Source organism: Thalia democratica, chromosome 5, assembly GCF_965202585.1.
Source record: "Thalia democratica chromosome 5, ktThaDemo2.hap1.1, whole genome shotgun sequence".
NCBI classification, from domain to species: domain Eukaryota; kingdom Metazoa; phylum Chordata; class Thaliacea; order Salpida; family Salpidae; genus Thalia; species Thalia democratica.
In genome coordinates, this window is record NC_139169.1 from 48,656,671 (window position 1) to 48,669,843 (window position 13,173).

At 25.3% G+C, this 13,173-nt stretch overlaps 2 protein-coding genes across 2 annotated transcripts; both read right to left on the minus strand.

Annotated features, from left to right (window-relative positions):
* Positions 1-2,015: 2,015 nt before the first annotated feature.
* LOC145836182 (CDP-diacylglycerol--inositol 3-phosphatidyltransferase-like) lies at positions 2,016-7,916 on the minus strand. Its single transcript, XM_082943997.1, has 3 exons — positions 7,757-7,916; positions 4,840-5,207; positions 2,016-3,326 (listed from the first exon to the last, which is right to left on the minus strand). Exons 1-3 carry the CDS (start codon positions 7,800-7,802, stop codon positions 3,090-3,092), a joined length of 651 nt encoding a protein of 216 aa, XP_082800123.1. The 5' UTR covers positions 7,803-7,916; the 3' UTR covers positions 2,016-3,089.
* Positions 7,917-8,116: 200 nt separating this feature from the next.
* On the minus strand, positions 8,117-9,484 carry LOC145836181 (dynactin subunit 2-like). The gene has a single exon (XM_082943996.1). It carries the CDS (start codon positions 9,444-9,446, stop codon positions 8,346-8,348), a length of 1,101 nt encoding a protein of 366 aa, XP_082800122.1. The 5' UTR covers positions 9,447-9,484; the 3' UTR covers positions 8,117-8,345.
* Positions 9,485-13,173: the final 3,689 nt, after the last annotated feature.

The window sequence follows — 13,173 nt, forward strand, 5'->3', positions numbered from 1 at the left end:
ATATATTTTATAAATACTTTTTAAGTTTGTTACAACTATGACAGGTTTCGTAAAACTGCAAAATTATAATGAGCAAAAAAATAGTCACTTCTATATACTTTAAGATTTATTTTCAATTGGCCTTACTCATCTTGGTAAGCACAAATGTCAACTAGATGCAATTTCGTAGCCACGTTTTTTTTTTCTTTGAAGCAATCGACTTGTAAATGCTAAAATTTAAAATTTTTAATTTAAGCACTTAGAATATATTAACTTATGTAATTATAAATTACGCTTAATAAAAACAGATGAACTTTTTTAAGATTAAACCTAACTTTTTTTAAGTAACAACATTTACTTAATTGAACTATTTAACTTACTGTCATGTAAAAACGAACTCTAATAACTTAAAAACTGATTTTATTACTCTGCAAAAAAAATTCCTTGATTTATTTAGAAGGGATTATTTTAATTTTTTCTTTTTAATTAACCAATTAAGAATATTTTTTATTTCAAACTTTTTTTTACTGAAAGGAGATATTTTAAAGTTTTCTTAAAAAGTAGCTTAATCTGATATCTCTGACTTACTATTTTTAAAAGAATAAAATTTTAAAATTGATTGTATTTTTTATTTAATTTTTTTTATCGTTAGTTTAAAAAAAAGGTATTTTTTGAAAAGAATGAAGCTATATATTTTTGTTACTTAATACATTTTAATAAAGTTTTTAGACAGTTTTCTTCAAAAATACCCTAAAGAATTCCTTTTTACAAAGTTTTTTATTACTTATCAAAATATTACACTTAACATCTATTAACCATTTACAAGCTGTTACAACACAACAATTACATAACTAAAAGTTTGGTTTTAGATTGTTAAATTAAGCAACTTTTTTTAATAAATTAAGACAGCAAAAACATTTTAAGAAGGTTACTTCTTAAAGAAAAATTTCCAAAAGTTTTTTTTGAAAATTTCCTATAGGTTTTCTAAATATCTTCTTTGTTTTTAAAAAACAAATTTTGGTCCATCTTAAGTATAAAATTAAACTTAAGTTAAAATTACTGTTTCAAATAGTATATAAACATTAAAAAGCTACTTTTAATAAGTTTTTTAATGAATTTTTTTTTAATAACAATATTAAAAAAAGTTATTTTTATTATAGATTTTTCGTATCTAATCGAAATTCGAATGCATGTAAAAATGGTTAAAAATCCCAGGTAATTTAATGATTTTTGTTCTAATTTCAAGATTTTTTTTCAGAATTTTATAAATCCAATTTTTTTTTGCCGAAATTGTTAAATTTCAGGTTTTTTGGAAACCCTGTTAAAGTCTGGTAATTTTTTTTGAAGAGTTCGATTGGTATAATTTGATTTAGTAAAAACTTTTTAAAAATTTTTGAAAAGGTTTAAAATCATTGATTTTATACTAAGTTTTACTCTTTATGTCTAGTTCAGCGCGTTTCTGGCCTACTGTGGATCTTTATTAAAAAAAACCTAAATGTACCTTGATTTGAATGGTTTATAATTTGTTGATCATCAGTAATAATAAAACATTCCACAAGTTAGCTGCTGCGAAAGATATATTAAAAAAAGAGTTTTACTAAACTTAATAAATGTTTTTTTATAATAAATCATCTGGGTCCAGTGGTGACTCGTGGTATTTTCGTTAAAGAGTGCGGAAAATTTACAAGCATTTATAAAAACTCTTATTTTGATATTTTTGCAACTAAGTTAGTAAGATAAATTTACTGCAATTAACACAAGCTATTTTTATATTAGATATCTCCGATAATATTTACTTTAAAATCCAACAATAGTTAACCTTATAATATTCTGTGTAGTGCTACGTTTTCATATTTTGATAATAATTAAAACAATGGTTTTAAGACTTATTTAAACTCATTTAACAGTATTAGTTTTTTTTTTTTTATAGTTCACTTTATAAGTATTTAGTAAAATTGATAAACACAATGTAACAAAAGTCAACTTTAAACGCGTGTACGATATTTTTAATGCAGAAAAAAAAACTTTTGGTACACAAAAAAAAACTTGTTCGATATAAACATTTAAATAACGATAATATTTTTAAATATATAACTACTGCACAACAAGATATATTTGATCAACATTTAATAACAGTTTTGACTTAATTGTGCTTTTCTATTTAAATTTATCAATTATTAAGAAGTTATTAGTAAGTATATTTTGACATAATAAAACTGTCAGTCTTGGTCTGTTTAAAAACTTGTTTTATTTAAAAGCTATATCATTTGTAAATTAAAAGTTTAAACTTGATAAAACCAACATGCTTTATAAGCAAGTTTAATAAACACATAAATTAAAAATATACTTGATTGATAGAAAACTATATTAAAAACTAAAGCAGCTCTTACCGAAAAACTGACATACAACTACTAAATAATTACATCTCTTTTTAAACTTATCTCCGTCTAATAGGATGTTAAATAAACTGCAGCAATATACATGAAAATACTTTCACTAATTTTAAAAAATGTCAATGCTTTTTACCTCGATCAATAGTTTTAGTTATACGAACATTACAACAACTATGAAAATTCAAAAAAAAAAACATACTAAAAAAAGTTACTAAAATTAAAAGAAAATTTCTTAATACTAAAGTTTATGTTTAAAAATTTAAATACTAAATTTGATACTGAAAATAAATCTAAAACAGTTGATATTTTTAATTGAAATATACAAACTAAATTTCATGCCAAAACTAAACTGTTTTGACAATACTATAGAAAACATTTATAGAACTATACAAAAAATTGAGAACATCTCAACAAAAAATTAACACACGAGTTTTTTTTTTACTTTATAAAACTTATTTTAGAAAAATAACAATTGAAACAAAATATAATTTTTTAAACCAAATACATTTTAATCATCAATAACACAAGCAGGTGGACAACTGACAATAGTAAGTTTTAAATCAATATCTTAACTAAAAAGCTTAAACATCTATAAATGATTTTAGGTAGTAAAAAAGACTGCATTAGAAAAAAATTCGTCAGAAATAAAGATTGCAGCGGTAAACTTAATAAAAAATAGTTGCTTTTATCGAATTAAAATTAAAAATCGTATGAAGCTTATTTAGCTTTACGCTGCTCACTAATTTCTCGCGCATCAATTGCTGCAATCATTACAGACGCTTCAATGAGATGGACAATAGAAATAAGTGACTTTACCAGCATAACAGGAGCCGAAGCATACATCAAAATCCTGACAATACCAACACCTGAAACTAGGAATCCCTCAGTAAAGTTCAGAACATACAACATTGAGAAGAAAAGTTCGTTGCCAGCGCACATAAAGAATAGAAACATCTGTTATAGAAAAATTTGTTAGCTGTAAATACTTTTAGTTTAGCCATGGTATTAAAATGTTGTCACCATAACTACATAGAAAGTTTTATGATTTTAAAACTTACTAACTTTTTGAATAACCTTTAAAAGAAAAACAAGAAAAATCATATGCTTCACTCAAACTTTAGCAAAAATATTTCTTATGTTTCTTTCAAATTACAACTGAAACATTATTCACTACATTTTTAAGATATGTAGTGTTTAGGCTTTTACTAAATCCACCATGTAGCGTTTTTAAAAGAACTATTTATCTATTAAAGTATTTAAAATCTTTTTATCTAAGTTTAGTTTTTTGTAAGTTTAATATCATACTGAATTTAAAAATAAAAATTTCTTCCAGGTTTTTAAAAGTAGACATTTTTGGGTCTATTTTTAGCTTAAAGTTAAGTCTAAGGTAGGAAACTGTGTTAAATAGTATAAAAACATTGAAAAGATAATGTTAAGCTACTTTAAATATGTTTTGTAACAAAAAAAACTTTTGATGATGACAATAATTTTTTAATTATATGATAGATTTTTGAGTCAAATCGAAATTTTACTACTGAACATGTGAAAATTGTTAAAATTCCAGGTTTTTCCAGTTTTTTTTTCTCAAGGTTTAACATCTCCAGGTTTTACATGCTATTTTTTCCTAAATTATCGAATTCCAGGTTTTTCCGGTTTCCAGGTAAAGTGGCAACTCTGCTATTTTAATCCAGCTATTTTTATTTTAACACAAGAAAAATTATTTTACTTTCTGTTTCTCAAGATTTTGTGCAAAACTAAAACAATTTTAAATGGGTATGTGTTCTATTAAATTTTAATTTGAATTTTACTTTTTTGTTAGTGCTATAAAACAAATCTTTTAAATTTTTTTACAATAAAACAGTAAAAAAGTTACATTAAAAATTTACAATATTGGTTATGATTTCTAGTGCAAAGCTATTTTTAATCTACTTAAAACAATTTCAAAGATGCTTTAAAACCATTGTTTAATTATTTAAAAAATTGATTTTGGCAGTATAAAATAAAGACTGATTAGAAATATTAATTAAAAAATAAATATCTAAACTTTTGTATTTTGTTTCACCATGATTGAATATTTAAAAAAATTATAAACAATTTTATAATAAAATTGAAAACAGCAAGTATGTTTATTTTCTATAACTAAAAAACTTAAATTGAATTTAAACTAAATTCATAAAAGATTTCAAATGTTAACATAGAAAAGAATAGATATGTGACTGTTAAAATTGTAATCAGTATATTCAAGGATATTTTCTAAAATAAATCCACGTGTGATAATATATAAATAAATAAAAAAACAAATGAGCTAATTTAGATGTCTAATATTTAATAAAAACAAAAATTAACTTTTTTGAATAAACAATCTAAAAAATAATATTGTTTATTATCAAGTATAATTGTTTTCTAATAATGTGAGTGCAAATGTTAATTTTAACATAATTCAATCAAAAAACATTTATCAACTCACCCTTGAAGTGTAATAAAGCTTCATTATTGGGTTTGAATCTAAACCCATTGTTTTATGGCCACGACCTTGCAGCTGACTGGCGTGGAGGTGCATCCAATGACTAACAATGTCAATCGCTATACTAAGCTGGAAAAGAAATGTGTACTGAGGGTAGAATGTAGCTAAAGTGACCACTAAGCAAGCTGTGGCCGCACGGTCGGTTAATTGGTCCAACATTGCGCCAAACTTTGACGACTGCCCTAATTTTCTTGCTGCGTAACCATCAAAGGCGTCCAATAAGCCCGAAACAATGTAACAAGTGGATGCAATTATGTAATCGGTAGTCATGAAGTAAAATGACAGGAGAGCGAGAAATACACGCACATAACCTGATATTTTGTTTATTTATCAGCTAGTTATATTTTATCATATAAATAATTTACAGACAAAAAGACAAGTTTTGTAATAATTAAAAATAAAGTAATAATTTATTAGTTCATAGTCTTGTAGCTGATAAATAAATAACGGTTCATAAAATTCTCTCATAAGTTTATTATTTGCTAGTAAATATTCAATACTTTTACTTAAGCTTTCAAATCTACTATTAGTAATTAATTATTCTGATATTGTTTTATGGAATTTAAGTTATTTTTACAAAAAGTTGAGTACAAACAAAATAAACTACTAAAAGGGCAAAGGGTGGTAAACCACTTTATTACATATCGACTTTTTATTAAAAAAAAAAACTAAGCTGACAGTTGGTTTTTACCGTTTCTTATATTAAAAATTAGTTTCTGGGAGAACAAAGTTAAAGAGTTAAATAGGACCTTTATAGAAGGGCAAACATAAGTTAAAAGGGTTAACAAGGACTGTTGTATCAAAAATCCATCTTATCAAAAAACTTTTAAGCAATCTTTCTGAAAATTTCTTAGTTAAATCATAACTTAAAGATAAATGTTACTGTTGTAGAAACTTTAACACAAATTTTTTAATAAAAAATATTGACTTTTTTTGTTGTTATGGCCTTTTTTGTCATCATCACAATAGGATTTTTTTTAATAATGCAAGTAACATTCAGGGTTCGTGCGCGAAATTTTTTTCATTTAGCCTGACTGAAACCAATTTAGCCTGACATTTTTTCAAAGTAAGGAAAATCCCCTCTAGAAGTCATTTAGGTATAGGATGTCTTGATTAGTACTATTGTAGTCTCCGACTTCAACCAGCTTTATCTCAAAAGTATTTTGAGCTTTAAAAATCTGCAAAAAGCAACTCATAGCTTAGTTACAACTCAATAAAATAAGACTAAATTGTGAAAAGGATGATTACCCCCCTATGCCCTTAAAGTACCAAACTTAGTGATAAGTTTTAAATTAGTGTTATATATAATCTGTTACTTGTGTAAAAATTTAATATATATTACTAAACACAATTGTTCAATTTAATTAAGCACTAAGTAAAAACATTATAACCAGAAGATTTATAATAAAACAACGTGCATTGTGTGTTTTATTAAAGTTAAAAATGAAAGGTGTAAACGAGTATTAAAATAAGTAAAAAATGTTTATTATAGTATTTTGACTAATACTTAAAATTGATACATAATTATAAATCCTAAACTCTAAATAAGTATAGTGATTGTTGAGTCATATCAGATTTAAAAAGCTTATACTTAAATTAAAAAAAAACCTTTAATATTTTGTTCTTGTATCGAAAAATGAATTGTACCTAAAATTTGTACTCCCACAAAACTTAGTACTTATATCTTAAAGCTAAGTTTTAGTGTTGTGACTATCTCTAATAATTTTAAACAAACAGTAAAATATATGAATAAACTGCTAAGAATTTTAACCTAATAAGTATTTGGTATAATTATAAAGCCTTTAAATTTGAAATTAAAACAGTTCAACCAACTAAGCTCTGAAAAACATATGTAAACTAATTCAAACAAACAGCTAAGTTGTTAAACTAAACCGTAATGTTTAAACTGTATTTTTTATGAATTTTCATAATTATGACGTATATAATCTACTCAATACAAAATAATGAAGATTCTTAAATTAGAGTTTTAGAAATCAAAAGGTTTTAAGCATTTACTTTTACCAATAATGACTTATTTGGTGTTTAATAACTAAATCTTTATTTAGAAATAAATTCACATCTCAATTTGATCTTAAAATGATTTCTCAATTTTTTTTATCAAAAATTTTCAAGCATTTGAACTGAGAAAAACTGAGATTCTCAAATTTTTAAATAAAAAAACTGATTTAGCCTGACGCTTTTCAACTTATTTCAAAAAAACTGATTTAGCCTGACTTAGCCTGACGCGCACGAACCCTGACATTCCCAAAAAAATAATTGAGGTCAATAGCTTTATAAATTAAGGAGAACATAGGCTTTTAGTAAACATTTCAAATTCTAAGTAAACTAAGAGTAAAAAATTGCAGTCTCTACACTTGTTTTGGTAAATTATAACAAAAATGACATTGTCTCATAGGATAATTAATTTTCTATATTTTTTAAAAACTGACTTAAGGTTTATACTTAAAACTTTAACTTATAAACCAATATGATTTTTGTAAACAAAAAAGCTCTTACCCCCTTATTTTAATATTTTTTTTTCTGTTTTAAACAAGTACTTAGTATAAAATTATCTTATTTAAATTTCAAAATTATTTAAGTCAGACTAGATCAATTCAAAAGTGACCATGTAATTTGTACAAAGATAAAACTCAGACAAACTCATAATTAGTTAGTAGTAAAAAATGTGTATCACTTGTAAATACAGTAATGTTTCTATTGAGTATGCACTTGTATACGTAAAAATAAATGTAAAAAATAAATATAAATTTGTAGTTATATCAAATGTAAATAAATTTAATTATTACAAAATGTATAGTTTAAGAAATATTAAAATTAAAGATAATTACGAACAACCTACCAATTAAGTTGGGAACAAACAAAATTACTTCTAAACTAGTAACCATTTTGTAATAAATCTAAAAAATTCTGCACCAAAAATTTTTTAAGTAATAAGTTATAAAAAACTGATTCATGCTACATACAAATTACATAATTATTTGTTTGGTTTAATTTTGCAAGTATTTACGAATATTTAAACAGATAATTTATTAAAACAAAATTTTGTTGTTCTAACTAATAACCAATATTAGTGAATAAATATATGTATACTTTAAAAACATTAATTTTGTAAACATTTGTTAATAAAAGCTTTTGTTAACTAGTTATTAAAATTTACACAATCTTTTAATATAAACTGAGTAACATAGTCTGCAGTTTAAAGTATGATGTTTTAAATAAAAAAGACAATGTAAAGTTCAACTAATTAGATTTTAAATTGTTACAAGCTATCTTTGGAGATTTTAGTAGTATAAACTTAATATTATTTTAAATATTTGAAATACTTATAAATTCAAAATATCCCTTTTTAATACTTTGTGTAAAAAAATAATCAAGCTGTAAATATCAACAACATTAAACTCCAATGAAAATAAAGATTTCAAAGTTTATTACTCATTTAAATTGTCAAATCTTTGATTGAGCTCTTTTATATTTCCTTGTATGGTAATCAGGTTGTTTTTTATGATTTCCTTCAAATTTTTTTGACAATCTTCAGTTTGATCTAATTTTGAAGTGATTTGCTGCTGCACATCTTCAAGATGTTGTAAATTTTTTAGAAAGCTACAAGCCTTTCCCTGAACTATACTTAGATCCATTAACCTCTTTTGAAATTTTGGCAATGCACCAATAAATGTATCCCACTTTTGTACCATACTGTATAGCTCATTTATCTTAATGCTGTTCTCAGCTGCAGTTTCACTTTTCTTTATCTTATTTATCTCATTGATTTTCACAAGTATAGACTGCAGTCTAGTATCTATCAAAGGAAGTTTTTCAGAATCTAGTAACCCAAGTTTTGTCTCCATTAATTCAACAGCCTCTGTAAGTGAAGAACTTGTTTGAGAAGTTTCAGCTAAAGTGTTTTTTGAAGTTCCTTTGTCTAAACCAACAGTTGTTTCCAACTTGTTAAGGCGTTGTTCTAATTGAAAAAGCTTTTCAATGATTCTTTCCTCAGGCTGCTGTTTTAAATAAATTTCAAAAGACCCATCTGATTTTTTTGGCTTATTACTTGATTTTTCTTTGTTTTTTATTGTTTTTATAGAATTAAGAGCTTTTTCAACATCTACTTTTTGTTCTAGGTAACTGTTTTGAAAATCTTTTAAGCTACTATTTGTCAGCTGTTTTTCAAGATTCTTAACATTTTCAACTAGCTTAACATCTATTGTTCCTTGATTTTTAGCATTTTTTATGCTAGCTACTTGCTTTTCAAGACCTGTTAGTTCAATTTTGAGTCTGTTATACTTTTGAAGCACAGTCTCTTTATCATCTCCAGTAATTCCAGTGATAGCAGCTTTAGATTTGTGTCTCAAGTACTTTCCAGTAAACTTTTCAAATGCAGCTTGAGTGTCAAGGTCAATTTTTTCAACACTGGTACTTTGTAATTCTTCGGGTTTCCAGTTTTGATCATCTTCTGGCAGGTCCCCACATTCATACATGTCTTTGCTTTCAACATCAATCCCTGGGAGACTTGCATATTTTGGATCTGCCATATTACTATGACTTAAATCTAAAATATTTATATATTAGTTTTAAAATTTTTCTACTATTGTTTATTAAAATAAAAATAAAGAGATACTAAAAAGATTGTTCTTAATTTAATATCAATACAAAACAAACTCTCTGCCACTAGTAAACAACGTAAGAATGATGCTGAATTAATAATAGCAATTTTGCCAAACTGAGTAAAAATGTGTTAAAAAGTTTTTAAATTAAAGTCATTAAAAATTATGCTTCCCTAAAAATAAAAATATTATTTTTGTGGAAATGTTAACTTTTGTGCATTTATTGCCCAGACCTTGGAGTTAAGCTTAATGTAACTGTTTGTTAGTGGCAAATCACATAAAATGAAATTACAAAAAAAATAACTTTAACCACCGTTGCCGTTTTTGCATTTTAATAATAATAAGAAGATTGTATGGGAGCTTAAAAATTTGACCTTAAAATTTTTGGCTGAAATTTTTTGTACATGTAGCAGTTATCACAAAAAAAAAGATTATGGGAGACATTTTTGGATTTTCTGTAAATTTTTGACATTTTTCATTATTTTCAGAAATATAATAAGTGTCTCCATGAAACTTTCTTCAAGTTGTCTGAAAACGTATTGAATATGTTTTGATTATAATTCCATACAATTTACATGAGGATTATTTTCAAAAAATGAAAATGCGCAATAGTAGTTAAAGTTAGGAAGGTAACGTTTTTGTACTTTTATTTTATGTAATTAGTCATGCAAAATAAATTAAACTAAGCTCTATAACAAAATTTTATTTTTGAAAAAAAACTTTAAGATATATCAAATAAAATAGTTTTGTCAATATTATTTCAGGGAGAAAAAGCAACATTTTTTACAAATAAAAAGTAATCTACCAGATAAAAGATTCCAATTTTTTATGGTAAAAACATCAGTCTCAAACTCTACCCCTTGCAACAATAAACATGCTCTGGGGAAAGTGAGTGTGTTACATCATACGTAATTTTACCTGCCCCATTAATATTCAACTATAACTATCCAAAAATAAAATAAGGAACAAACTATCTTTAAATAAATTTAAAAAAAACCTTGGTGACAGGCCATTTGGAGAACACTCACAAGGCTAAAATCTAAACACTAAAAATCAGAAAAAATGGGAAAATCATGAAGCTCAAATCCCCAAGTAAGTGTTCACAGGCACTACAACAAATAATCACACCAACAATCCAATCATGTGATCACCACCACCATATTGAACCCACAATCAGTTGTTGAGAAAATGCACTAAACCAGTTTTATAATAAATACATTAGCATCAAATAACTATCTTAAAGCTTGACAACTAACTATTTCACTGAAATGTTACTCAAAATTAAACTTAAAATAACTATTAAGAAAAAATGTAGTTTGTGAATCTTGTATTGGTAGAATTAATTTTAGCCTAATAAAAGTAAGAAGAGAAAAAAAACGTTTAGTTATGCAACAGTAATTAATATATACATCTAACAAATAAAATATAACAAAACTGGAAAAATGCAAATAAACAATCATGCACAACCATACAAATATATTTCCCCATCAACACACCAAAATCAGCCAACCATAATCAGAGTAAACACAAACAAAACTGACCACACATATATCAAGAGAAACTGATAAAAAATAACAAACAAAAGCAATTAAGCAAAATCTGCATGCAACGCAAATTACTCAACCAGAGCAATCCAAACCTACTCAGTATATTGGCTTAACAAGAACTTTTTGTTGGTTTATTTAAACTGATCCTTTATTAGGTCTTTGAAAATTTTCTTGAACACTGGACCACAACTTAGGGCCCAATTACTTGAAGGAGTTTAGGCCAAGCCCTTTTCTAGGTTTTTCAACTAAAAAATTATTATTTTTTGAATGTCTTGTATTATGTTTATGAACCATACTTACTGGAGTAAAAAAAACTGTGGTCAACCTCAAATCCTCTCAAATTATTCTGCATCAACTTAAAAACTTGCAAATTAAACACCTCATTAAATTCATAATACCAGTTTTCAAAAACAATGAATTTGTTGGAGTCAGTGCGGACTCGCAAACAAAAATACCTTATAATTCATTTTTGCTCATAAACAATTGGCTTCAAATGACAACAAGCAGCACCACCCCAAGCAAATATACAATACTGGATATGAGGATAAAACAAACTGTAGTACACCATTTTCAAAGTACTTGTACTTCAAATAATATCTCAATGTTGACATCATAAAATAACTTCTCAAAAGCTTAGATATAAGGTACTTTAATTGTGCCTTCCAATTTAAATTATCGTCTAATACCACACCTAGGTATTTAATATTTTCACTCTGCTCAATCACAAAACCATTTACCTTAACACTGAATTCATTCTTTTTTGCAGTTATATTAAACAGCAAAAATTTTGTTTTTGCATAATTAATAAACACTCTATTTTTACACAGCCATTCATCAATTTTCTTTAACTCCATTTTTATAACAGCATTAACATGGTCAATATCACAATGTTGATAACTAAGAAAGCATCGTCTGCAAACAATCTCAATTTAATATTTGTAGCTGAAAATATGTCATTTATATACACAAGAAACAACAATGGACCAAAACAACAACCCTGAGGTGTCCCAACATTCAAAATTTCATGCTTAGAAACAACATTATTTACAACAGTAGACTGACTGCTATCTTTTATTAAACTTTCAATAAAATTAAACATTGAGCATTTTATATTATAACATTTAAGTTTTGATACTAAAATTTTATGATTAACAATATTATAAGCTTTAGCAAGATCCAAGAACACAGAACAATTTAGCTTTTTTTTTCAGCAGTTTCAATTTGTTCCTCAACAATCTGAACTACTGCTAACTTAGCCGTACTATTTTTTCTAAACCCATATTGTCTGCAGTGCAGTAAATCATTTGACAGAAAGTTACCACTCAGTTTCTCACACACTAATGACTCAAAAATTTTAGAAAAAGGAGACAAAAAAGAAAAAGGCCTACAATTATTTACATTTTTTTTAAACAATTTTTATAAATTAAAATAATTAAACAAAAATAACTCATTTTAAAAAGGTTTATTAATTAATTTTGTTTAGCGCATCCTCAGAATAATCTTGCTAAAAACTGATAAAATTATGGTATAAATTTAGTTATAAAGAATAATTTTGAAGTCCTAGTTAAAAATAGTTATGTCATAAAGTATAAAAGTCTGTTTAAAAGGTTTGAATTAGTCTCAGGCAAAAATTTCTACTATATTAAATGTTTTTGTTTTAGCAATTTTGTCTTATAAATTACTTCAAATCAGCTTAGTGTAACTCAATTCTAATTTCAACCTTTTAAACAAACTTTTATACTTTATGACTAAACTATTTTTAACTAGACATTTCAAAATTTTTCTTAATAACTAAATTTATACCATAATATTATCAGTTTTTAGCAAGATTATTCTGATGATGCGCTAAACAAAATTAATTAATAAACCTTTTTTAAATGAGATATTTATGTTTAAATTGTTTAGTTAAAACTAGTACCAAAACCAAACTATTTTATAAATTAGTAGTACAATTTAACCACTTTAAGATATTAATTTTAAAACATACTTGAATCAATATTTCAAATTAAGGTCTGATTTGACCAGAATTTAACCAACATCTAGTCCTAATCAGATTCTATTGAAAAAGAAGCATTATTCATTACATTAGTATAAAAGAAACATCAACA

Excerpts from the sequence above, each read along its gene's own strand:
- LOC145836182 (XM_082943997.1), bottom strand. The coding sequence starts at position 7,802 with ATGGTTACTAGTTTAGAAGTAATTTTGTTTGTTCCCAACTTAATTG. Across the intron at positions 5,208-7,756 it reads GTTTGTTCCCAACTTAATTG|GTTATGTGCGTGTATTTCTC; the intron begins GTAGGTTGTTCG and ends ACAAAATATCAG. Across the intron at positions 3,327-4,839 it reads AGCTTTATTACACTTCAAGG|ATGTTTCTATTCTTTATGTG; the intron begins GTGAGTTGATAA and ends TTTCTATAACAG.
- LOC145836181 (XM_082943996.1), bottom strand. The coding sequence starts at position 9,446 with ATGGCAGATCCAAAATATGCAAGTCTCCCAGGGATTGATGTTGAAAGC.